This window comes from Phalacrocorax aristotelis, chromosome 6 (genome assembly GCF_949628215.1).
Source record: "Phalacrocorax aristotelis chromosome 6, bGulAri2.1, whole genome shotgun sequence".
Classification (NCBI taxonomy): Eukaryota; Metazoa; Chordata; class Aves; order Suliformes; family Phalacrocoracidae; genus Phalacrocorax; species Phalacrocorax aristotelis.
Window position 1 is genome coordinate 14,386,770 of NC_134281.1, and position 23,028 is coordinate 14,409,797.

The 23,028-nt window shown below is 59.1% G+C and overlaps 1 protein-coding gene across 8 annotated transcripts in view; it reads right to left on the reverse strand.

Moving 5' to 3' along the window:
• CELSR3 (cadherin EGF LAG seven-pass G-type receptor 3) overlaps nucleotides 1-22,356 on the reverse strand; it is a 35,014-nt gene extending 12,658 nt beyond the window's left edge. For 3 of the 8 annotated variants that reach the window (XM_075096057.1, XM_075096056.1, XM_075096055.1), the window contains exons 1-18: nucleotides 19,097-22,354; nucleotides 10,455-11,087; nucleotides 8,635-8,857; nucleotides 8,071-8,186; nucleotides 7,147-7,235; nucleotides 6,571-6,728; nucleotides 6,192-6,355; nucleotides 5,610-5,735; nucleotides 5,271-5,440; nucleotides 4,847-5,032; nucleotides 4,567-4,677; nucleotides 4,129-4,297; nucleotides 3,728-3,869; nucleotides 3,417-3,537; nucleotides 2,923-3,106; nucleotides 2,728-2,829; nucleotides 2,084-2,098; nucleotides 358-452 (exon numbers count right to left, since the gene is read on the reverse strand). In XM_075096057.1, coding sequence (XP_074952158.1) covers nucleotides 358-452; nucleotides 2,084-2,098; nucleotides 2,728-2,829; nucleotides 2,923-3,106; nucleotides 3,417-3,537; nucleotides 3,728-3,869; nucleotides 4,129-4,297; nucleotides 4,567-4,677; nucleotides 4,847-5,032; nucleotides 5,271-5,440; nucleotides 5,610-5,735; nucleotides 6,192-6,355; nucleotides 6,571-6,728; nucleotides 7,147-7,235; nucleotides 8,071-8,186; nucleotides 8,635-8,857; nucleotides 10,455-11,087; nucleotides 19,097-22,214 — 5,922 coding nt within the window. In that variant the 5' untranslated portion in view covers nucleotides 22,215-22,354. Of the gene's footprint in view, nucleotides 1-357; nucleotides 453-2,083; nucleotides 2,099-2,727; nucleotides 2,830-2,922; nucleotides 3,107-3,416; nucleotides 3,538-3,727; nucleotides 3,870-4,128; nucleotides 4,298-4,566; nucleotides 4,678-4,846; nucleotides 5,033-5,270; nucleotides 5,441-5,609; nucleotides 5,736-6,191; nucleotides 6,356-6,570; nucleotides 6,729-7,146; nucleotides 7,236-8,070; nucleotides 8,187-8,634; nucleotides 8,858-10,454; nucleotides 11,088-19,096 lie in introns of all 8 variants that reach the window. The other 5 variants (XR_012661037.1, XM_075096053.1, XR_012661038.1 and 2 more) reach the window with 3 other exon arrangements.
• Between the last annotated feature and the right edge of the window lie 672 nt (nucleotides 22,357-23,028).

Below are 23,028 nucleotides of genomic sequence, written 5' to 3' on the forward strand. Positions count from 1 at the left end.
CTGAAGGGTCTGGGGGCTACAGATGTCCCATGGGGCAGACATCCCACCAGCTTCAAATGGTTCATCCCTGCTCAGGGTTATTTGTTTTCCTCTTAAATACCGGGGTAGGACACAGGTCATTTCTGATGGGGACACTCAAGAGATGAGGTGAAATCAAAGCCAACTCCAGCTCAGTCTAATGTGCCCACAGGATGGGTTTGGAGGCAGGAGATGGGAAGGGAAAGGTGCTGAGCACTGTGGCAAGGCCCGCTCCTACTCTAGGTGCCCAGGGACAGCTGAGGTCTTTGAAACCTGGCTGTGAGCCCTTGCTTGTATGGCTTCTGCTCTGTCAGGGCTGCAGAACTGAGAGGGGATTACCAGCATGGAGAGCTCCTTGAAGGCAGGTGAAGTGCAGTTGAAGAGATCTGGCTCCAGCCAGCCCTTCTCCTCATCACAGTGTCTGATGGCTGCACCTAAAACCAGGAGGAAGAGCATGTCTGAAATTCAGCACAGGATACATAGTCCCCCCAGCAGGGACCCTCTGCCCCAGCTATCCGTAAAAAGCAGCACTGGCAAGTGATGGGGAGGGCCTGTAACACCCCAGGGCCGTTGTCCTGCTTTGCACCAGTGCAACCCATTCCACCCTTGGTCTACATCACCTTGGCAAGCTGCTGCCATCCCCTCCCTCCAGGAGCTGGGTTCCTATGTGTGCTTCTGGGCTGCATCACACCAGGTGCCATCACCAGAATTGTAGTGACTCAGCAAAGCTCAGGCTGGAGAAGCCCCTCATTCCTGGTGAGGACATGTCCGCGTCCTCAGGACATATCTGATCTCAAATTACTGAAGCCCATGCAGATCTAGGCATCCCCTAGCTGACAGCCTGCAATGCCTGCTAAGGTCCTGCCTCTCTCTACCGGGCAAAGTCACCCCAGGAGGACAACACCCCTGCTGTGGGGCTGGCAAACCCACCCCAAAGACAAGCCCCTGCAGCCGAGTGGGATGAGGAATGGGATGGAGAAGGACCCATCCAGCAGTGTGGGTTCAGTATGCAGCACAAGACCCCAGTCCCTGGCTGGGGCCCAAGCACCACTGCACAGCAATGGAGATACCAGCATGAATGGGATCAGCTATTAACCACCACAAAAAGAGCAGCTAAAGCCGACATGGAGAGCAGTGTCCTGGTCTGAGAGTGTCACTGTGCACACTTCGAGCAAAAGGAACCCAGGCGACCCTGGTGTACCTGGCAGGACTGTGGACCAGGCCCACCTGGGGAAGGCACCAGGGCACAGGAGCCCACTCAGGTGCCCATGGCTGGGAAAGGGCAGCAGTGTGGCCGGGGCAGGGAGACGGAGCCTGGAGCAGACTCCAGCTGCTGCTCACAAAAGCCCCAGCGACTAGTGTGGCACTCCAGCTCCAGCTCCCTGCTGTCCTCCCCAACCACCTTTCCCCCAGCTGCAGAAGCACAGGGACCAGTGCCATTGTAGCTGGGAGCAGGGAGAACAAGGAAACCCTCCACACTGCTGGCTTTCCACTAGCAGAGAACACAGATTGGCTCAGCTGCAGACCTGGGCAGGATCTGGCCCCCAGATTCCTCTGCCTCCCCCTGCCAACTGGGCAGAGGGAACAGGACCTTGTGCTGAGCATGCCCATCAGTTTCTACCCCCATGCTACTGTCCCCTGCTCAAACAGCTCCCCCTTCCTCCACCCCACGCCATTCCTCCATGGTCTCCATGGCCTCCCTACCTATTGCTCATCACTAGCTCCTTCCCCTCCCAGCCTAAGCAAGTAGGTACCAGCATGGGAGAGCCAGCATCCATCCCAGCCAGGGAGCAGAGCGCAGACCTGCCCAGAGCCAAAGCTGCAGGCTCAGGACAGCAGATGGCAGGGGCTGCATGCAGCTGCAGCTGATTTTGTGCTGATTAGGGCACTGGGAGCAGGGAAGCGGCATGGTGAGGCCAGGCAAAGCATTGGGAAGACACTCAGCAGCTCCAGAAGCAGCAGGTAAAGCGCAGGGGTGTGCAGGGTGCCAGGCAGGGAGCAGGGAGGGAAAGCCGTGTGGCATAGCCTTTACAGCACAGGGGGAAGGAGATGGGAGCAACCTTACCTGCACCCCTCAAGCCTGAGCACGGAGGGCAAGAGAACCAGGGAGAGAAGTGACAACAGTTAGGAGCTGAACCTGCCTCCTCCTGGGGTGAATGGCTGGAGAAGGACAGGGTTTGTATTGTCCCCTGGGGTTCACACTGCCCTACAGTCCCAGACACCCTGCTCACACCTTTGCCATTACTGAGGACAGCCTCCTCCAGCTTGGGACATGACTCCTATCCCAGGCACTCACTTAATGGCATGCTATGTCCTGCTCACCGTGCAGCACACACCAAGGATGGCACCAGCGGAGCTACAGCAAGGTGCTACAGGTGCCAAGCTGCTGTGCCAGACCTGACCTCAGCCTCAAGCCTGCTGAAACCAAAAAGCAGCAGGAAGTTGGGGACCAAGGCCAAGGGAAGAGTACAGCCCCAGAGCTGGGTGATGGGCCTAGACCCTACAGCCTGTTCCCAGTCCTGTGGCCAGCCCCCTCTGCTCTCCCCTAGGCTGTGGCATTTCCTCCTCCAACTTCATTCACCCAGCCCTCAAGCCCAGCTAAACAGGACTGGGACAGCATGAGAACAGAGTGATATTGCTGGGGCTGCTACAGCCCCTGGCAGGACAGCCAGGCTGGCCCCTCCCCTCCCCATCGCATCCCCCACTCACCTAAGGAGCCTTTGGGACATAGCACTGCAGCTGACAAGCCAAACTTGGTCTGGGGCCACCACACACCTGCCTTCAGGCTTTTGGGGCAGCCATCATAGAGCACTGTGGAGACATGCACCCCGAGGGGTCGGTCACAGGGAGAGGCCACTGATGCCAAGCCCCATGGCACGAGCTCCCCGCCGTGCCCACACTCACCCTTGCAGCCACTGGGCGTCACCTCAGCAAAAGGGCTGTCACAGCTATTGCACTGGCGCCCAATGACCCCGGGCCGGCAGTGGCACCGGCCTGTCTCCTTGTCGCAAGAGCGTGAGGTGGAGCCCACAGGGTAACAGTCACAAGGCAGGCAGGTGTCGCTGCCTTTGGGGTGGTAGTGGAAGTCCTGCGGGGAGACAGGGACAGCCGTCAGACAGCCCATCAGGACAGCAGCTGAGGCTGGCACCCGGGGAACCACTGGAGCCATGGCCGAGAAGGGCCAGGATCTCCTGATTTTCAAGCACCCCCATCATCACCGTGTTGGGGCAGGAGGGCCACACAGAAGAGCTGAGCAGGGGTCCATCCCAGAGGTGGGCACACAAAGCAGGGCCTGGGCAGCTGCCAGGTCTTTGGAGGGGACAAGGAACAGCATCAAGGATGAGCAGGGATCCAGGCAAGCCACGGGCGACGTCCCCATGGGCACAGCTGCCCCTCACCTTGCAGTGGCACTGCCCGTTGGTTTTATTGCAGTCGGGATCAAAGCCCTTGTTCACATCACAGTTACAGGGCCCGCAGGTGGGGTTCCCCCACCAACCCTTCGGACACTGCTGGTCCATCCTAGGGAGAGAAATCCTCCACTGTTACAACAACCAAATCCCCCAGGCCTTCTCCTCCCACCAGCCCAGCTGCTCAGCAGCTCCAAGGAGGCGGGTGGCACTGAGAGGTCCCTGGTCACATAGCTGGAATGAGAGGGCAGCACAGAGCCAGGCACGGAGGCCATGGCCCTGTCCTGTGCTCTGTATCTCACCTGTGCTCACAGTACTGCCCGAAAAAGTTCCCTCCGCACTCACACTCATAGCCCAGGGGTGAGCCTGGCTTGCGGCGACACGCTGACTTGTTCTTGCAGGGATTGAGGCGACATACATCCACGCAGTCCCCTCCATAGTAACCTGAGGCATGGACAGAGAGCACTGTGTAAAGCACCTTCCCCCTGAGAGGAGCCAGAGCATCAAGGAGTGGATTCAGGGGGCTCAGGAGGGATTTTGTTCCTCACAAAAACGAATGAGTCTGGTGGGGATTTCTGGGCCCAGGACTTGCCCAAGGGATGGGCAGGAGAGCAGTCACAGGCCAGGAGAGCAGTCACAGGGGGAAGGGAGAAGACAGAGAGAAATGGAGAGCAAAGGGGTAGCAGGGCGCTGCAGGCCCTACCTGGCTGGCAGATGCAGGAGTAGCTCTGCCACTCGTCCTTGCAGATGCTGTTGGCCGGGCAGGGGCTGGAATCGCAGAGGCTTGGCACACTGCAGCCAGCCTCCACCCGCAGGGCATGGCTGGGCTTGGGCAGTGCAGTCCCAGTGATGCTGTCACCCAGTCGCACACCCTGCAACGCAGGTGACAAATTCACAGTGAAGCCAGGAGACACATGCCAGGCTCCAGCCCTACTGCCCTCCACAAACACCCAGGGGCAGCCACCCCCCGTCACCTCTGCTCATCAATTTATGGCTGCTCCATGGCATCCTGGAGTGCTGAATGCTCAGAGGGAGAGTGTCACCAGCAGGATGGATGCTGGGAGCAGCTGCCTGGCCTGTGTTTCCACCCCTCCATATAACAGACCCGCTGGAAAGGGAAGGCTCAGAGCAATAGACTCACCTGTATGCAGCCCCTCAGCCCATTCTGCACCTCGCCAGATCCCAGGACTCCCCCCACGTGCAGGTGTTTCACCTTCAGGCCATGCAGTTCATTTCCAACAACCACTGTATCCTGTAGAAGGACAGGGAGTAACACGGGGGAACTGGCATCAGCCCTGCCCCAGCCCTGTCCCTCTCCTGCCCTAGCCCTCTCTGAGGGTGCAGAGACCCAGCCCAGCCCATGTATGCCAAGCATCCCCCACAGTTTCTGTCCTGGTGCCGGGGTCTCAAGCAGCACTTACCTGGTAGAGCCCAAAGTCCAGGGTGAGGGTGATGACATAGCGTGAGTCTCGCCCATTGCGGACATCCCGCAGCTCCAGCTGGAGGTCATGCCATCTCCCATCACTGAGCCGCAGCTGGTCCAAGAGGAGGCTGGTGCTGCGGCCAGACCCCCTGCTCACCATGAAGGAGAGCAGGCCCCCAGCCAGCTGCAGAGAGGGAGCCAGCAACAGCAGCAGTGAGCCAAGGCCTTGCCAACCCTGGTTGCCTCCAGCCTACCCTCCCTATGAGCATGAGGAGGGAAACCCAGCCCTGCTAAACACCTCTCCCTGCAACCACTCTCTGCCCAGGCTAGGGTCAACATGGAGAGCAGGATCTTCCTGCTCTCCTGGGGCGGATGGCAGTAGAGGCTGGGGCACAGTGCTGAGGCTGAGGCTATAGCCCTACCTGGCAGAGCAGGGTGGTATACTGGCCGGCATGGGCCTGCAGAAGCACCCCATCTGGCTGGCGCGTCCGAAATGCCAGCCCCAGGTACCATGGCACTGAGATCTTCACATCTGTCTTGAAGTCCCAGGTCAGGACACTGTTGCCCTGAAAATAGTGGGCATGGTGCATGGCTGGAAAGAAAAGTGGAGGTGAGAAGGGAAGGGCACTACATAGGGAGCACTAGATGCAGGGACAACAGAGTTCATCTCACACGGACCCCTTACCCTGCTTCGACAGCAAACCCAGCACAGTCTTGCCCATACCCACCCTGCCCACACCCAGCAGCGCCCTCTCACTCACGGTGGCGGCAGTCTTTGCCCCCAAAGCCAACAGGACAGAGGCAGGAGTAGGTCCCCCAGCTGACAGAGCAGGTGCCACCGTTCTTGCAGGGGTTGGAGTCACAGAATGTGTGCTTGGCATGACAGCCTGGAGGTATCAAAGTCACCCACATAAGCCTTGACCTGCTTACCGCCTCCCTCCAGCCCATATAGGGAGACACCGCTGCACCCCAGCCTGGCTGCCGAGGGGCAAGCCTAGATGCTCAGCCTCTCAGCACAGATCCTGCCTGCTCAGGAGTGAGGATCAAGGCTGTCGCTGCTCCTTATGCCACAAGAAAGACACTGTGGAGCTTGACTTACCACCTAGATCTCCCAGACAGGCCAGCTCTGCAGGCTCTGCACTTGGGATCAGGGGACGTTCCCAGAACATTAGCTGGGATGGGGACTGGCTCATTTAGAGGGATCTGGAGGCCCCCTTCCCCAACGGGAGGCTGTTCAGCTTCAGCTGTGCTACCACACCACTGTTACAGCCCGGCAGTGCTACTGTGTGAGCAGGAGGGGCAGTTCCCAGGGCAGGGTCTGGCAAGAGCAGAGGCACCAGTACCTGCAGCAGTTCCATTGTTGGCAATGTAGGAGGCCAGGTCAATGCGTTTGCTGTCAATATACAGGTCTCTCATGCATCCCACAAAGTCCCGGTGTGTGAGGGGGAAGTTTTCTGGCAGGTTGGGTACCCCTCCAAGGAGCAAGGGACCTGTGAGGTCCAGGGACCTGCAAAGACAGAAGCCCAGGGCTTTAAGAGCCACAGCAACCTTAGGCCAGACAGCTGGCTCCCCAGCACACGGGGCTGGGAAGCAGAAATCCCCAGGGACAGGCACACACAGCCAAGGTGCCTGGAACTACAGCGGTCTCAGATGTGAAGGGCTGACTCTGCAGGGGACCCAGATGCCCTGCTCCTCTCCCCACACAGTCCTTGAGGAACTCACTTCTTTGAGCTGGTCTGCACACCCTCTGCCGCGCAGGAGTAGTTCCCAATTTCACTGCCAAACTGCAGGGCCACTGAGGCATCACATTCGTCCACTGTCAAGATGGCCACCTTATCCTTGGAAGGGCCCTGCACCACCCCCAGCGCGCTGACCTTGGGCTGAAACCAAACGCAGGGCATTAGCAGCACACGTGCCCCCAGAGCCAGGCACCCAACAGCTTGCACGACAGCAAGGAAAGGGCCTGGGCACAGCCCACGCTGTGCTGCTGGAGCATGAGCGAAGCAGGAGGGACATCTCCAGCCAAGCCCAGCAAGCAGCACCAGAGATGGATACAGGTGAGGACACTGCACGGAGCACATTTCTACTGCCTCCAGGTGTGGCCTGAGGGTCGATCTCCCCCTGCACCTGGCTGTCAGCATCACTCCACCCATTCCCAAGAGCTGAAAACCACCTCTACCTTCTCTCCACAGCCTCCCTCATGGGGCAGAGCTGGAGAACAGGAAAGCCGGAGCAGCTTGCTCATGCCTCATGGGGAGGGAGACCCACGTGCATGGGGGAGAGTTGGGGCGCACATACCTTGTTGTAGTAGCGGAGCTGCAGCGTGTGCCACTGGCCATCACTCACGCCCCCCGGCAGGTACGGGCTCACCACTGTGCTGGATTCTCCTGCAGGAATAGGGATGACGGCATGCTGAGGGAAGCCAGACAGCCCTTGGACGCACCTGCAACCAAGCCCTCCGCACTGCTGACAGCCTCACACGGATGGAGAAGGGCTTCAGAGAGACAAGCTTGACACACCAGCTCCTGCGGCAGGAGCAGGGTGGGGGAATCACAGCCCAGGGACCAGCAGCCAGCACTCTGGAAGAGCTCCTCTGTCCAGGCTGACTGCTGGCGTGCTCTGGCACCATGTGGCCAGCCCCTTTCAAGCCACCCTCTGGCAGGCCTTGCCCTGAGGAGACCAGTGCAGCCAGAGCAGCAGCAGGATGGCCACCAAGCACTGCTTGCAGGGGAGAGGGGAGAACCGCTGGACACATGACATGAGGGAAGGCCCAGTGGTTAACATGAGTGCCCAGTTCCCCTGGCAGCTGATCCTGGCACCCCCCAGGGCAGGCAGGATGGGCACAGCAATGGCACAAGACAGCAGGGATGAGACCGACAGGATAGTGAACATCCTCCCAAGAGGCTCCTCTTCTCCCAGCTGGCTCATGGCAAGGCAGTAGATGAAGCTCCTGATGATATAATGGGGCAGAAAGGCAGGGCAGACCTCAAAAGGGTTTGTGCTCACAACCCCTCTGCTGCAGTTGCACTTCTAAGCCTAGGGAGGGTCCTGAAACACACACCCATCCTCTGTGCCATCCACTGACGCTCACCAACACCTCTCTCAACCCTGTCTCCCTTAGCGTGGGCTCCATCCAGGGCAGCACCCTGCTCTCCCTGCTCAGCGCAGGCCTTCTCGCAGCTCCCACGTCACAAATCCCACGACAGACAGGGCCGAGCCTACCTGTGGAGTATTTGAGCTGGACCTGCCCCTGGATGATCTCCACAGCCAGGAAGTCATGCCTCTCATTCAGGCGCCCATTGTAGAGCAGGAGGCCGCTGGGCTCCACGGTGCTGAACCTGGGGCAAGGGAGGAAGTGGGAGGGCAGGGTGTGTGCAAGAAGCACGTGGAGATCCCTGCTCTCCCATGGAACACAACAGCATCCCAGCACAGGGACACGGTGAGACATGGCCCTGGCCCTGGTTGCAAGCCCAGGTAGGAATGGAATGGGAGCTTGATCCAGCGGATGCTTTGGGAGCATGGGAGGGCCTGGCATGGAGGCAGAGAACTGGCAACAGGGAAGGGCAGAGGCATTGGAGGAAGGGATGAGCTGATGCCAGGAGAGACATGCCAGTGTAGATGCAGAGCCCTTTGGCTAAAGGCAGCAGGGCAACCTGCTGGTGAGGTAAAGCCAGTAACACAGGGATCTGGAGAGCACCAGTGAGTCCCTGGACAGCTCCAGGGTGCACAAGAGCCACCAGAACGGGGACTGGGTACAGTGTCCATTGGAGGAGGGAGAGGACTCACGAGAGGGCGAGGGTGAGGTGGAAGCGCTGGCGCAGGCCCCGGAACATGACGAAGGATCGCGGTGGGAAGGAGCGCGTGGACACCTCACAGAAGGGCGTCTCGAAGCCACCTGCCGGGCACTGGCAGCGAAAGCCCCCGTCGGCACCATTGGTGCAGGTGCCGCCGTTGCGGCACACGCCAGGCATGCAGCGCCCTGCACGGCTGTCTACTTCACAGTTCTCACCTGGGGAGGAGTGAGACAGGAGGCTTGGGACACATCCTGGTTGGGGGCACGCACACAACAGCCACCCATCCACTCTTTGCCCCAGAGGTGCAGAGCTCAACCCAGATTTGGGGCAAGGCGGCAGCTGGGGGCAGGTGAAGGATGTGACAACCCAGGTGTCACCCAGGTGTTCCCCAGAATAGCCAGCAAGCTAGCTACCACTGCCAGCCCTGCAGCCCGAGCCCCTGGGTTGGATGGGATGTCAGCTCCAGCTGAAGGAGCAAGTCTGGACCCGGGATAGCATGGGAATGGGATGGGAGGAGACTGGCCACAGCTGGGCTGCATGGTTCTAAGGATGAAGAGGCAAGGACAAGCCAGGAAAGTCCTGGTGATGCTGAGTCTCCTTGAGCGCTGTCACTCCACAAGCCTGGGACAGGCATCACAGTCCCGGCTCCGGGGTGTGGGGACAGCGTAGCACCACTGAGCTCCCCCGCCAATGGCTGTCTCACCCACAGCACCAGAAGCCTCCTAACCCTGCAGGCAGGCTCTGAAGCAGGAGCAAAAGCCAAGTGGAAACCAGGCAGATGAGGGAGACCAAATACCCTTGCACCTTGCTGGCATTGCTAACAGGGATGCCCCAAGCCAGCTCAGCAGTGCAGTGCAGGGGATCTGGCCAGCCACTTTTCCTGTGCTATCCCCACAGCACACAGGGAACTGATCAGCTGCAATTCTGCGCTCCGGGCCCTGCTCCCATTACTTGCTCTGTGGCACGCAAGGAGGATGAGGAGACAGCATGAAGTGAGAGGGAAAAGAGCTCATTAACCCTTCTGCTAATGGTTGTTCATGCTTCAAATGCTGGGGCTTAATTACAATGGACTCTGCTTATCTCACCAGAAGCCACAGACAGGAGAGGGGCTCCAAGGCAGCCATCTGCTGTCATGCTCCCTCCTGGTGGGGAGGGCAAAGCAGGGTCTCCCTCCCCAGTAGCCACAGGCCACCTTCCCTCACCCCCAAAATGCCCGTCTCTGGGCATAGGACTCCACAGCCTGTTGAGGACTTGGGGCAACCAGACACTGGCCAGCCTAGGGACTCCCCCCATGGGTAGGATCAGATCTGCCTGGATTGGATCCTGCCAGCAGGGCAGCTAGGCCCAGCCTCCCCTTCCATTTTCAGTGGGCAGCAGCTCACCCACCACGTGTGGGCTCTACACCTCTGCTAGACCAGCTGAAGACTGGCACGGGTTGAAACCAGCATCTCCAATGGCCCCACAGCCCATCACCCCACTGGCATGGGGCAGGGCCAAGGAGCCTCCTGTGCCCCAGCCTGGCATGGTCCAATGTGGTCTTCCTGCTCAATGAAAAAGGCTGGGAGGTGACAGCCAGGGCCCCCATAAGCCCTCCATGCCACCTCCCTAAAAGACAGATTTCTATGGCAACCTCAGCCCTGTGTATCCAGCACCATGGAAACACGGAGAGCCAGGAACAGAGCTGGACCTCTGGAGGCAAAGAGGGGCTCCGCCACCCACTGCCCTGCCAGGAAAAGAACCCTACCATGGTGACAGCAAGGCCAAGGGACCCACTCATCCATCCCCCTGCAGCCCCCAGCTCTGGGCACTCACCACTGAAGTGCTGGCGGCAAATGCACGTATATCCCCCCTCCTTACGGGTGCAGATCCCACCATTCAGGCAGGGGTTGGAGTAGCAGAGGTTGATCTCCGTTTCACAGTAGTCCCCAGTGAAGCCCTGTGGGCAGCGGCACCGCAAGCCAGTGATGGGGTGGATGGGTCGAAAGAGGGTGGAGGGGGAGGCGATGAAGGGGGCCGAGCTGTCGAACTTGAGGACAGAGATGCACTTCATGTAGTTCTGGCAGGGCTCCCGCAGGCAGACATTGTCATCGAAGGGCAGCACCTCTAGCATGGAGGCACCTGTCAGCGCCATGCGCTTCATGTACAGCTGCTCCTGCAGCTCCTCTGAGCTGAAGTAGCGCCCGCCCCGCGGTGCCAGGGCTGAGAAGCTGACATTGAGCACCGTGCCACCCACGTCTGTGTCGTTCTGGATGTTGAAGATGAAGATGTCCTCCTTGGGTGTCGCGAGCACTGTGGCCACCCCTTCCAGGAAGGTGGACAGCAGTGGGGAGAGGAAGCGCTCCTGCCACATGTTCTCCAGCCGCACCGTGATGCTGTTAGCCAACATGTCCTCCGTGATGATGATCACCCGCAGGACACACTGGGCTGTCACACTGTGAATCCCATCTGTGGGAGGGAACAGGGACACACTGTAGGTCTTTGCCTGCTGCTTGGAGGGCCTCCTCCCTCCCACCCCAGGGCAGAGTCCTGCTCCTCAGTGCAGACCCCAGAAGGCCAGAGTCCTTGGCTAAAAAATCTTGGAGCCACAGCGCCAGGGGCTAGCAGGGTGCCACTTCAGCTAGAGGGGCAGCAGTTGGCATGGCTGCACTTTCTCCCTCCCTTCAGGCTCTCCACTGAGATAACTCTCAGGTTTCCTCCCTGTTCTGGATCTCTGCAGCAAACTGAGCTCTCAGGAACAAAGATGCTAGTGAGATTTGGGCAGAATTAAGTCCCAGCAGGAGACTGGCCAAACACAGGAGCCAATGCCAGGGCCTGGGGTGTTTTGCTTCCCCACTGCACCCTGTCTGCCTCCCCCATGCTGCCTTTCCCTGCACTCTCCTCCTGCCGTTTCCTTCCTCTCTCCTCCAGGGTCTCCAAGGCTTTTGTGCTGGTCTCCCTGCTTTCCCCTTCTCACCATCTGCTCCACATCCCTTCCTCCCTCAGCCCATCTCCGGTTTGTTTAATTCTCTTTAATCTTTATTTTTCTTGAAAACAAACTCTCTCCCCTTGGGACCCTGCACCACACAAGCAATCTCCCAGGCACAAATGCAAGAGCGTGGACGCACACTTGGAGCGTGCCAGTATGCTCACCTGCTCTCTCCCAGGACCTGGTGTTAGCAGCATCTCAACCCCATGTTAGATAAGCTCACGTGCCGCCAGCAGCTCAGGCTGCAGGGACGCAGGCAATGCAGCACCAGCCCGGACAGGCAATGGCATAGCTCCCACCATAGCACCCACCCCAGCAGCTATGCAACTTGGGGCCCCCTGCCTCACCTCAGCTCCCAGAAACCCAACAAATCCCTCTACCTTGGAAGGTCATACCCTGCTGCAAATTAGGAAATACTGGCCGAGATGGGAGCTGGACAGACAGATGTGACCACATTCCTAAGTCTTCCAGGAAACCCTGTTACAAGCACAGGCAGGCACAAAGCAACCCTCCAAGTGAGATGCAGACCGTAGTTACCCCAGCTGGGGACCTGCCAGACAGAAAGCTCCATACCCTGCTCAGATAAAACTCCCACTGGTCCATTCCAGGGCACAAGCGCCCCAGCCCATTCTCCAGCCTCTCCACTTTACACTGCTCAAATGCAACCTGCCTGGCCCTTTGCTGGGCCTGTCGCTCTTCCCCCTCTCTGCCCAGGCAGAAGTTTGTGCAGTGGTTCAGTTATTAACTCTCCTTTCCATGTGACCCCAGACAGTGGCTTTGCCAGGAGAAATCCCACAAAGCAGCCTGCCAAGGTCCCCCTCACTCAGGCCATCCCATGCACCTGTGCTAGCAGCTTTGGCTGGGGCACCCAGGAAGGGGAGAAGCCTGCCTGCTGCTCCAGGACACCTCATCTCTCCCCAGACCCCCTTCTCTGGGCCCTCCACCCCATGCAGGCAGAGCCAGCCTTCAGGATCACGAGGCAAGGACTGTGCCTACATCTGTGGCCTCAGGAATGCCTGATGAGGCTCATCAAGAGCCTCACTGCTCATGGTGAAATGGGGCAATCCATCCTCCAGGCCATTGCCAGCACCCCATTCCTAATGCCCTGTGGGTGTCTGCAGCACATGGCTGTTGCCTACAGTTCCCATTTCCCACCACACATCCACCAGACAGCCTCAAATCCCTCAGTGTTTCCTTGGAAACCCAGCTCTCCATCATCATCCTGAGACATTTACATCAGTACATCTCAGTGGAGACGACTATCCTTGGGCTGTAACATCCCACACACATGACTGACGAGTGGCAAATGCAAGCTGCCCCCTTCCTCTAGGGACAGTGGGTTCAGCCACCCGTGCAACCCCAAAGGCATGGACACCTGAATGATGAGCGAAGGGTTTTCTGGGACATTCCCCTTTCCCTGTCTGCCACACTGACCCCTGGCAGGTAAACCAGCTCCACAGAGACAGCCTTGTGCATCCTCTCCTGGGCATCTGCCTCCAGTTTAAATGCTGTCATGGGAGATGGGCTTGTGAAAGGCAGGCAGGAGGGTTGAGCTCATTTCAGGAGGAAGAGCAGCTCAGGCAAAGATCTCCCAGCACCGCTGAGGGCAGGCCCCCCTCTGCCTTGCCCCAGCCCTCATCTGATCCCCAGCACATGCTGGTGTGGTGCCCGGTGCCAGGCTGCTCATGCTCTGCCCCTTCACCTCGCAGCCAGAAAGCTGAAGGACGAGCCCTCAGTGGCTCTGGCTGTTCACAGCCCCAGGGACAGCCATGCAGGTTACAACCAAGCACACTGGTGTGACCACCCCATTAGCAGGACCCTGCACCAAAGGTGCCATGGTTCCATCTTGCCTGTGGTGGCCCTGGAGGGACCACAGTGCCTTACCAGTGTGAACACAGGAGAGCTGCTTGGTCGCTCACATGCTGCAATCTCTGTCCCTCTCTCAGCCCAGGTGCAACACCACCTTGTGTTGCGCAGGGCAGGGAGGGGACCCACAATCTTCAGGGTGACCCCATCCTCAGCTGTGCGAAGGCACAGGACAGCCCCATGCCACCACATCTCCTGTGCCCACCCTTCGAAGTGGGACATAACACTGTGGCAACATCTCCTGTGCATAGATGTAACCCAGGCCCAAATAAGCACCACTACCAGGGCGTGTAGGACAGGTTGACAGACCAGGCTGTCACCCCCATGCAGCCCTGGTCAGATCATGCCGAGACCACACATGAAACGAGCCTGGCAGACTCAGCCAGACCCTGCTCAGCAATGCTCCATCTCCTGCAACTGAACGCAATGTGGCAGGAGTAGCAGCAGGTTTCCTGGCACCCTGGTAGCCAGAGCCCCGCTGAGGGCCAGGGGGTATAAACACCAGCCCCACATCCCCTGCCCATGCCCCAGCTCCAAGCCTCGCGTGCAAAGCTACCTTTACTGTTCCTCTCCCCATGGCTGCCGTGCTGCAAAGCCATTTGATTTCCTCAGCCCCCTTTGAAGTTTTGCAGTGCAGGAGGATTTAAAGATTGAAATGTCTCCCTTTTTTCCACTGTCTCTTCAGAAGGTGAAAGCTTTCTGGCGACCCTGCAAATTTCCACACAAGCACCAGCCTGCGCTGGGGTTGGTGCTCTGGAGATAAGGCTCGCATCAGGCTGGGGGAGCAGCAGTGACAGTACAGTCACCCAGGAGCTAATCTCCTGGAGGAAGGGGGTTGCTCTTTGAAATCAAACTGCTCCTGCCCCATATGGAAGCAAGGTGAGAAACCACTCCGGTGTGACAACCTGCTGGCTCTGACATGGGGACAGCATGAGCAGTGGTTACCGAACAGCTCTGTCCAGCACCTGGCTGGATGTGCCAGGGAATTTAGACCTGCCTGGGCTCAGCGCAAGGAACTGGCATCGTCACCTGTGTCCCCCAAGGCACCTCTCTCTGCAAGCGGCTCACAGGCTGCCGAGAGCACTCAGCCCTGGGGAGGCAGGAGTGAGGGGAAAGCCACAAGCATGGCTCAGCCGTGCTTCACGTAAGATGCTCCCAAAGCCACCAGCAGTCTGGCATCCCTCCCCGAGGGACTGCCTGGTGAGGCAGCACCCTCGAAAGCCACTGCTTTGACACCAGCTCCCTTCTCAGTGGGAATAAAGCAGGATGGCCCCAGCCCATTGCTGCGCTGTGTCCCCGCTCCCTCTCCTCTCCCTTTGTCCCCTCCTTGCAGTTCAAGCCCAGCTGCCCCCCACTCCCCTCTCTCTGGCTCATGGTTCACCCAGAAGCAGCCGTGAGGCCTGGGTGACAGCTCTCGCTCTCCCCAAGGGCTGTTCAGTGCCCAGCGATAGGCAGGCAGACGTCTGCCTGATTTATGGCTGTTATTAGGCCTTGGTTGATGTGATGCTGAGTCCTGGGGCAGGCCGGAGGCCAGCAATACCTCCCAGGAGCAAGGAAGCTGTAGCCGGGGAAGAATGTGGGCTGCAGGATGCCGGACACCTTTGGCATTGCCCAGCCCACAGCAGGAAAACCCAAGTGCCCCTTTCGTGGCTCCCAGCAGCAATGCGGAGCCAGCCCTGGTCCCACAGCCCTCCTTGGTAAGCTCCCCCACAACACACTGACCCACCCCAACACCACACCCAGGACTGCCTTCCCCCTCAGCTCCGTGCAAGGGGAAGCAGATGGTTAAGAGAATGACCCACTGCAAATGGGGGGGAAAAAAACCAGCTACCAAGAGAAAGCCCAAAGCTGGCTGAAAGCACTGACCCCCCTGGGAAGCATTTTAATCACGAATGCTCAGCCTTTCTGATTAAATCCTGTGGCTGAGGGCTGGTGCCTGGTGAATATTCATGCAGCAGAGCAAGGGGCCCTGGAAACATGCCTATAGGGAAAGGAGCAGGAATAAGGGACTCCAGAGTCTCTAACCCCCATGCTGGACAGCACATTCCTACAGGGAAAGGTGCAGGAAGAAGGGACTCCAGGGGCTCTAACCCCCGTGCTGGACAGCACCGGGTCATCACATTTGCACTTCCAAGAGTGACAATTACCAGCTTCAAAAGCAGCAAAGCTACAGAAAAAAGAGCTCCAGCTGGGGGAGTGGGCTGGGCAGCAGACTCCCCTGGGGGCTGCGCTGTCAGCCTGGGAATGACAGGCCTGCGCTGGAAACCTCTTGGTGGGGAGCAGGGCTGCTGACTGCTGCCCAACGGTCTCCTAGGTTTGCCAGGGCAAGAGCCCATCTCTCCTGTCCCCCCATGCTGCCACATGCTCTCCAGAACCCATGGGATCACTCCAGCCCACCATGCGGCACAAGGCATGGGCTTCAGCCAACATCCCCACCTCAAGAGCCTCAGAGTTGCTAGCAGAGGGTTCCTCTTCCCCTACAGCAAACATTTTGGCTTTCAACCTCCCAGGGAGCTCCAGGGATGGGAAAGAAGGCAGCTCAGCTCAAACAGCCTCCCTGACCCAGGAGGGGATGCACCCCTCTTCCTCAGTTGGGAGGACCAGGAGCTCAGAAATAGGCTCCAGTGCACCACCACCTGTCCTCTTCTGAGCAGCAGAGCCAGTGTCTGAAAGAGCAAAAGCCACCACTCTGACTGCAACACCCTGAGCAGCCACCGCAGAGGCGGAGAGGTTGGTCTGGGGACAGACAGGAATAGCTTTCACATTTGCAGCTGAGGAGCTGTATAACACCTCCATATGGAGAAGCCAGGAAAGGAGGAGACAGGTATGGGTAAAGTGAACATTCCTCACCACTTCTGAAGGGCGTTGGCAGACCTCTTAAGATTCTGATGATACTGACATGTTAAGAGATCTCAGAAGTAGATCAGACTCCACTCACCCAGCACAGAGTATGTATGTTACTCTCCCAGTAACTCTAAAGACAGGGATTAAAATATAATAACCAAGAAGACTCCAAAACTGCTCCCTAACCAGAAACAGAAATCCTTAAGTCTCCCACCCTAACTTTGTGGTCAGCACCTCCAGTTGTGATGGATCTAACAGGGGAGGAAGTTCCTGTGCAAGGGCTCCTCAGGAGAGGAGAGGCATGTAAGTTGTGAAAGGCCAGGGCAGCCCTGGGACCCTTACCCGGCTTGGAAAGATGGGTCTGATGTGTTCAGACATAGGAGTCAGGACAAATGTGCTCTAGGGGGGGTCTTCCCTGCCAGGCTGGGATTTTAGGTGAGACACCTTGGACAGATGGGTCCCCTCACCAGGACAAGCTCCCGGGCTGCAGGCCAAGGGGAGCTGTGCACAAAGAGCTCGAGGGGAACAGGGGCAACACAGCAGCCACAACTGAGTGCAGCTGAGCCGCTACTCTTCCCACCAGCCCAGCAGCCTGGGCCCAGTGAAACCAGTCTGGAATGGTTTAAAGCCAACATGACGTCAGTCTCCTACAATGCTCCCATCTCACACTGTGCTGCTGGCCACAGACACACCCCCACCACCCCACTGTCTTGTACCTGCAGTGGCCAAGAGCCGTTTTTAGCAGCCATAGGTGCCCACACATCTGCGAAATGCTGGGGTCAGTCTTGAGGCTGTCAGTCCCCCTGGAAAGGCACTGGTTTGCGATGGCTCAAGTCTTCCCTGCCTCCTACAAGGAGCTGAGCTGAGAACACACACAGCTCACAGGCAGGTAGAAGGTTCCCTTGCCCTGTGATTTAGGGGGATCCAGCCTCCCTCAAAGGGACCATAAAGCTCACAGACAGGCAGGGAAGCTGCTCCCTCCTTGGATGCTGACCCTCGGGCTATCCACCTAGGTGCTATTGTTGCCCTTCTGCAGAAGGAAGGTGCTCTGGCGCAGCACTGCACCCAGGCAAACAATGCAGCCGGGTCTGAATGTCCTGGCCGCCAGCCCTGCAAACCCATCCACCCACCCTCCCCCTGAACACAGCGACAGCATGGGGCCGACAGGACTGCCAGCTGGGCGGGGGGCTTCAAACAATAAAGAAGGAAAAACCAAACCAGACCTCCACCTCTGTAGCTAATATCAAAGCCAACAAAAGGCCTGTTTTCCAGTGTCTTGCCTCCCTCTCTGGTACAGCTCTTCCCCTTCCATCTTCTCCCCTCCTTTGCGAGTGCACCTCTCCCAGTCTCCCTTCCCACTGGAAGATGACGACACTCTAATTGCAAAGGCCCCCTCGCCGCGAGGCGGATTGACAACACAGGACTTTGGGACGTGATTGTCTCCTGCCTTTGTGCAGGGTTAAGTGTGCAAAGAGGCAGGGCTTGCATAAACACACTCGGGCAGAAGCTGGAAAGGTCAAAAACAGTCCCCCATCTCCAGCAATGGGCATGTGTGTGCCTGCATCCGCTCTCAGCCAGCCCTGCAGTTATAAAGAGGCCCAGTTCACCGATGGGCTGGTGCTGACCATGCAGGATTGCCTTGAATAGGTCTCCTCTAAAAGCTCTCACTCCATCTTTTGAAAGAAATCCTCCCCTCACTGAATAAACCAGATAGAGAGAGGGAGAGGCAGCTAGTAGCCAAGGGTCAGGGAGCATCATGATTTAACATATGGCTCCCCAGGCACTCTTGGTAATTTGGCACTTGGCCCCTCCAAAAAGGGCTCTTGCCCTCCCTCCCCCAGAGCTGCTCCTTGGTTCAGCAATGGACGGATGCCTCCATTTCAGATCACGCATCCACAAGCAAAGAAAGGCTGATGGTGAAGGCAAAGCTCAGGCAGTGAGGAGCTCTAGGTCCAAACCCTGCTTGCTCATAGACAAGCCCCTAGGCCCATCTTTGCCCTACCCTTAGCTTGGCCAGAGACGAGCCCAACACTCTCCAAAGCCAACCCAGCAGCTACCACTAGCATCTGCATTTGGATACTCCGGCAACACACACGATGAGAGAGTTTTAAGCACCGAGCTCTGAGGTTTGTCACAGCTGTCCCTTGCAACACTAAGTTGGCTACAGAAAGGTGGTACCAGGTTTTAGAACCTGCACCAGAAAGCACAAGTGTTTGAAGGTGCTACAGACAGAATCCAGACTGAACCGTTTGCTACCAGCAGAGGGGTATTTTTAAGAGGGCTCCCTCCATGCTGAGTTGAATCCCTCCCTCCCTCCTGAGCACAGCCGGGCAAGTGCTTGGTCCCAGCAGGGAGAAGAGGCACCCGGGCTTGGGAGCAAAGTGGCATGCCAGCCCCTGCGCTGTCAGCTTGGCCACCCTGGGAACCAGCTGCTTGTACGGCCAGCACCCTATGCTGCACATCTCAGCCTCGCTGGTGACAGCACCTCCAAAGGTATCTTGCTAGCAGCTACAAGCGATCCTCACAGCTAAGTAACGATGCTTTGTTCTTGCAGACCACCTCTGGCCTCGGCCCCCTTACAGAGCACTTCCCTGCAGCATGCCCCCACTGCCACCCTTCCCAGTCCCTCCAGTATTCCCGGATTGGAAGGGACTCCCAATCCAAATCTTGCTGCCAGTCCCCAACCTGCCCCCCCAATACAGAACGCGCTCCCCGAGGGGGACCACACAGAGTCCCCCAAAGGTACTGCACTAAAGGTTTAACGATTTTCACACCCTACCTGTGACAGTCACCAGCATGGAGGCCACGAGTGGACGGTTGTTGTCAAGTTTACGGCTCAGCCTCAGCTCCCCGCTCGATTGATTTACAATCAACAAGTGCAGTTCATTTCCCCGCTCAAAGGTGTAGAAGAGGCGGTCAGACACATCTGGGTCATAAGCTGGGACCTTCCCTATGACCCCTGAGGGAAAGGTGTTGGACTTATTGGACACGTAGTTATTGAACAGGATCTGGAAGTTCTTGAGAACAGGGCTGTTGTCGTTCTGGTCAATGAGTTTGATGTGGACCGTGGCTCTGCTGACCAGAGGGGCAGAGGTGGCCTGCACTACAATCACGTACTCGGGTTTTGTCTCATAATCCAGGTCTATCAAGGCTGTAAGCTCCCCAGAAAAGATGTCCATCTGGAATATCTCGGGGATGTTGCCTTCCACAATTTGGTACATGATCTGGGCATTGGGTCCCTCATCCGGGTCGACAGCTGTGATTTGGGCCACGACAGAGCCTACGATGCTGTTCTCCTTTACCAAGACCTCAAACTCTTCAGCGGGAAAGACAGGGGCATTGTCATTCACATCCTGAATGGTAACCTGGATATGAACAGGAGTTCGCTGAGGAGGGATGCCCCTGTCCACAGCGTACGCAGTCAGCTCATAGACAGGAACGTTCTCACGGTCCAGCCTGCGGACAGTGCGAATGATCCCTGAGGTGGGCTCTATAGTGAAGTCTCCATCCCCATCCTCCCCATTCTGGAAGGTGTACTGCACTCGCCCGTTGGTGTGGGCATCCCGGTCAGTGGCAGAGATCTGGAGCACACTGGTGAAGGGAGGTGCATCCTCAGAGATCATGCCCTGGTAATGAGGGCTGACAAACTGTGGAGCATTGTCATTAACATCATTCACCATGATTTCAACATAGGTAGTGTCCGCTTTCTGGGGGATCCCATTGTCCTTGGCAGTGATAGCCAACGTGTAGGTGACCTGGTCCTCATAGTCCAGTTCTGCCTGGAGAGTGATGGCCCCAGAGTCTGGATCGATGCGAAACTGAGGGACGTTGTCTTCTAGGTAGTATGTGATCCGGGCGTTTTCCCCCACATCATCATCTGTGGCACTGATCACCACCACAGTGCTGCCCGCAGGACGGTCCTCATTGATGCTCACAGAGTAGTGGGCACTCTGGAACACGGGCCGGTGTGTGTTGGCATCAGTGATGTTGATGTGAACGTGGCAGTTGTCACGGAGGGTGCGGTCGGAGGCTGTCACGGTGAGCACATAGCGCCTCTCCTGCTTGTAGTCCAGCGGCAGAGACAGAGTGATGAGCCCTACCCCACCTTGCGTGCTGATGGAAAAGCGGTTCCGTGTGTTGCCTCCTGTGATCTGGTAGGTGATGGCACTGTTCACATCCCGGTCAATTGCCGTGACACTGAGGACACTGGTCCCCACGGCTGCGTCCTCATTCAGGCGGATGAAATACTCTTTCTGGGTGAACTCAGGACGGTTGTCGTTGACATCCATGACAGTAATGGTGACACTGGCGGAAGCAGATAAAGACGGAGAGCCATGGTCCCGAGCCTCTACCCCAAAAAAGTAGTGCTCGACTGACTCCCGGTCCAAGGGCCCGCTGACTGTGATCCACCCTGTGGCACTGTTCACCACGAAGGGTGTGTCAGCTGAGACCCCCATCAGTTTGTACTCCAGGCGTGAGTTCTCACCATAGTCTGCGTCTACGGCCTGGATGTGGATGACGGAGTGGCCGAGGGGAGCATTCTCCAGGACAGAGATTTGGAATGGGGTGCTGACAAAGATGGGGGCATGGTCATTGATGTCCACCACCTGGATGCTGGCCATGCCGGTGTTGTTAGAGAGAGGAGGGCGCCCCGCGTCCTGAGCCCGGATCCTCAGGGCATACTCCCGCTCCACCTCAAAATCCAGCGGGGCCACCACCTGTATCTCCCCAGTGACACTGTCAATGGAGAACTGGCCCCGGCTGTTCCCACTGATGATATTGTAGTGGACCAGTGCGTTGTTGTCCTTGTCAAGGTCCGTGGCAGTGACACGCAGGATCTCAGTATGGGGCCGTATGTCCTCCCTCACCTGGACGATGTAGCGCTTCTCGCTGAACTGAGGAGTGTTGTCGTTCTCGTCAAGGACCGTGATGTAGACCTTGACCGTGGCAGAGCGGGGACCTGGCTCCCTCCCCTGGTCGTTGGCCTCCACCACCAAGGAGTACCTCTCCATCTTCTCCCTGTCTACCGGCCCACTGGTGGTGATAAGGCCAGAGCGGGGGTCGATCTCAAAGACAGCGTGGGCGGCCCGCTCATTGACGAAGCGGTAGCGGATGTTGGCGTTGGGCGGGGAGTCAACGTCGGTGGCCCGCAGCTGTAGGATGGGATACCCCTCCTCCACGTTCTCCCGGATGGTCTCCCGGTACTCGCCCTGCTCGAAGACAGGGTCGTGGTCATTGCGGTCGGCCACAGCGATGGCCACCATGGTGGTGGCAGAGAGCCGGGGTACTCCGTGGTCGGTGGCCGTCACGCGGAAGTAGTGCAGCTCCATGCTCTCGCGGTCGAGGGCCTGCGTGGTAGTGATGAGCCCAGCCCGTGGGTCAATGCTGAAGAGCTCCCGCGAGCGGCTGTTCATCAGGGCATCCATGGAGTACACCAGGCGCCCCGCCTCGCCCCCGTCGGGGTCCTGGGCCGCCACCGCCACGACCGCTGTCCCCGCCGGCTGGTTCTCCGCCACCTCCGCCTGGTAGTTGTACTGGGGGAACAACGGGTGGCGGTTGGGGGCTGCGCGCCGACCCCGCCGCTCGGGGGATGGAGACGGGAAGGGGAGCGGGTGCGGCGGCAGGGCGGCGCGGGGTGGGCAGCGCGACGGGGACCGGCGGCGCGGCACGGCGCGCAGCTCCGGGGGCGTCGCCACCGCCCAGCACGGCACGGCGGCGGGGCAGCCCCCGCGGGCCGGCGGCCCCCAGCCCGCCGGCGGCGGCGCGGCGGCCCCCAGCCCGGGGGGGAACAAAGGGAGCAGCAGCAGCGGCAGCAGCAGCGGAGGCGGCCCCCGGTGGTGGCAGCAGCGGCGGCGGCAGCGACGGCTCGGGGCGGCCACCGGCTCCTCCGCCGCCATGGTGCCTCGGCGGCCGCCGCCCGGCCCCGGCGCACGGCGGCTGAGCTCGGCGCCGCCCCCCGCCTAGCGGCGGCGATGGCCGCCCCCCACTCCGCGCCGCGCCGCCGCTGCTGCTGCAGCCGGGAGTGGCGGCGGCGGTGGCTCCTCCCGCAGCCCCAACATGGCTCCCGCCGCCCCGCCCCGCCCCCGCCGCTCGCCCCCGCCCGCCCCGCCGCCGCCATCTTGTGGGAGGGCGGGCACCCTGCGGCCGCCCCGCTCCTCTGCCCCGCTGTGGTGGTGCCGCCTCCCCGGGCCCCGGGGGCCGCCGGCCGGGCCCTGCGCGCAGCCCCGGTGAGAGGGGTGACGGGCACCATGTGAGGGCCATACCCGTCCACGTGTGAGGAACTTGCCAATCCCCGTGTATTGGGATGTGTCCCCTTGAGAGGGACAGGCCTGTCCCCATGTGAGGGGTATGTCGCCTCGTGTGAGGGACGATCCCGTCCCCGCGTGAGAGTCGGGTCCCCTCTTACGAGGGACCGACGGGTCAGCCGTGCCAGGCACTGTGTGGGGGTTGCCCTGGTGCCAGGCGTGCCCACCCTCACGTGAGATGTGCTGGCCGTTGTGCAGAGTGCATTGTGCCGGCCCTTACGGAAGGCACACCAAGCCATTGCACAAGGCACAGGTGCTGCCAGGCAGGGCGTGCCAGCCCCCATCCAAGGGGCAGTGGGCAAGATGCCTGCTGGCACAACCCACCTCCTCCAGGCAGCTCATGACCCCCCTCCGTGGCCGCCCTTCCAGGGACACAGAGCCCAGCGGTGCCAGCTCTGGTGATGGC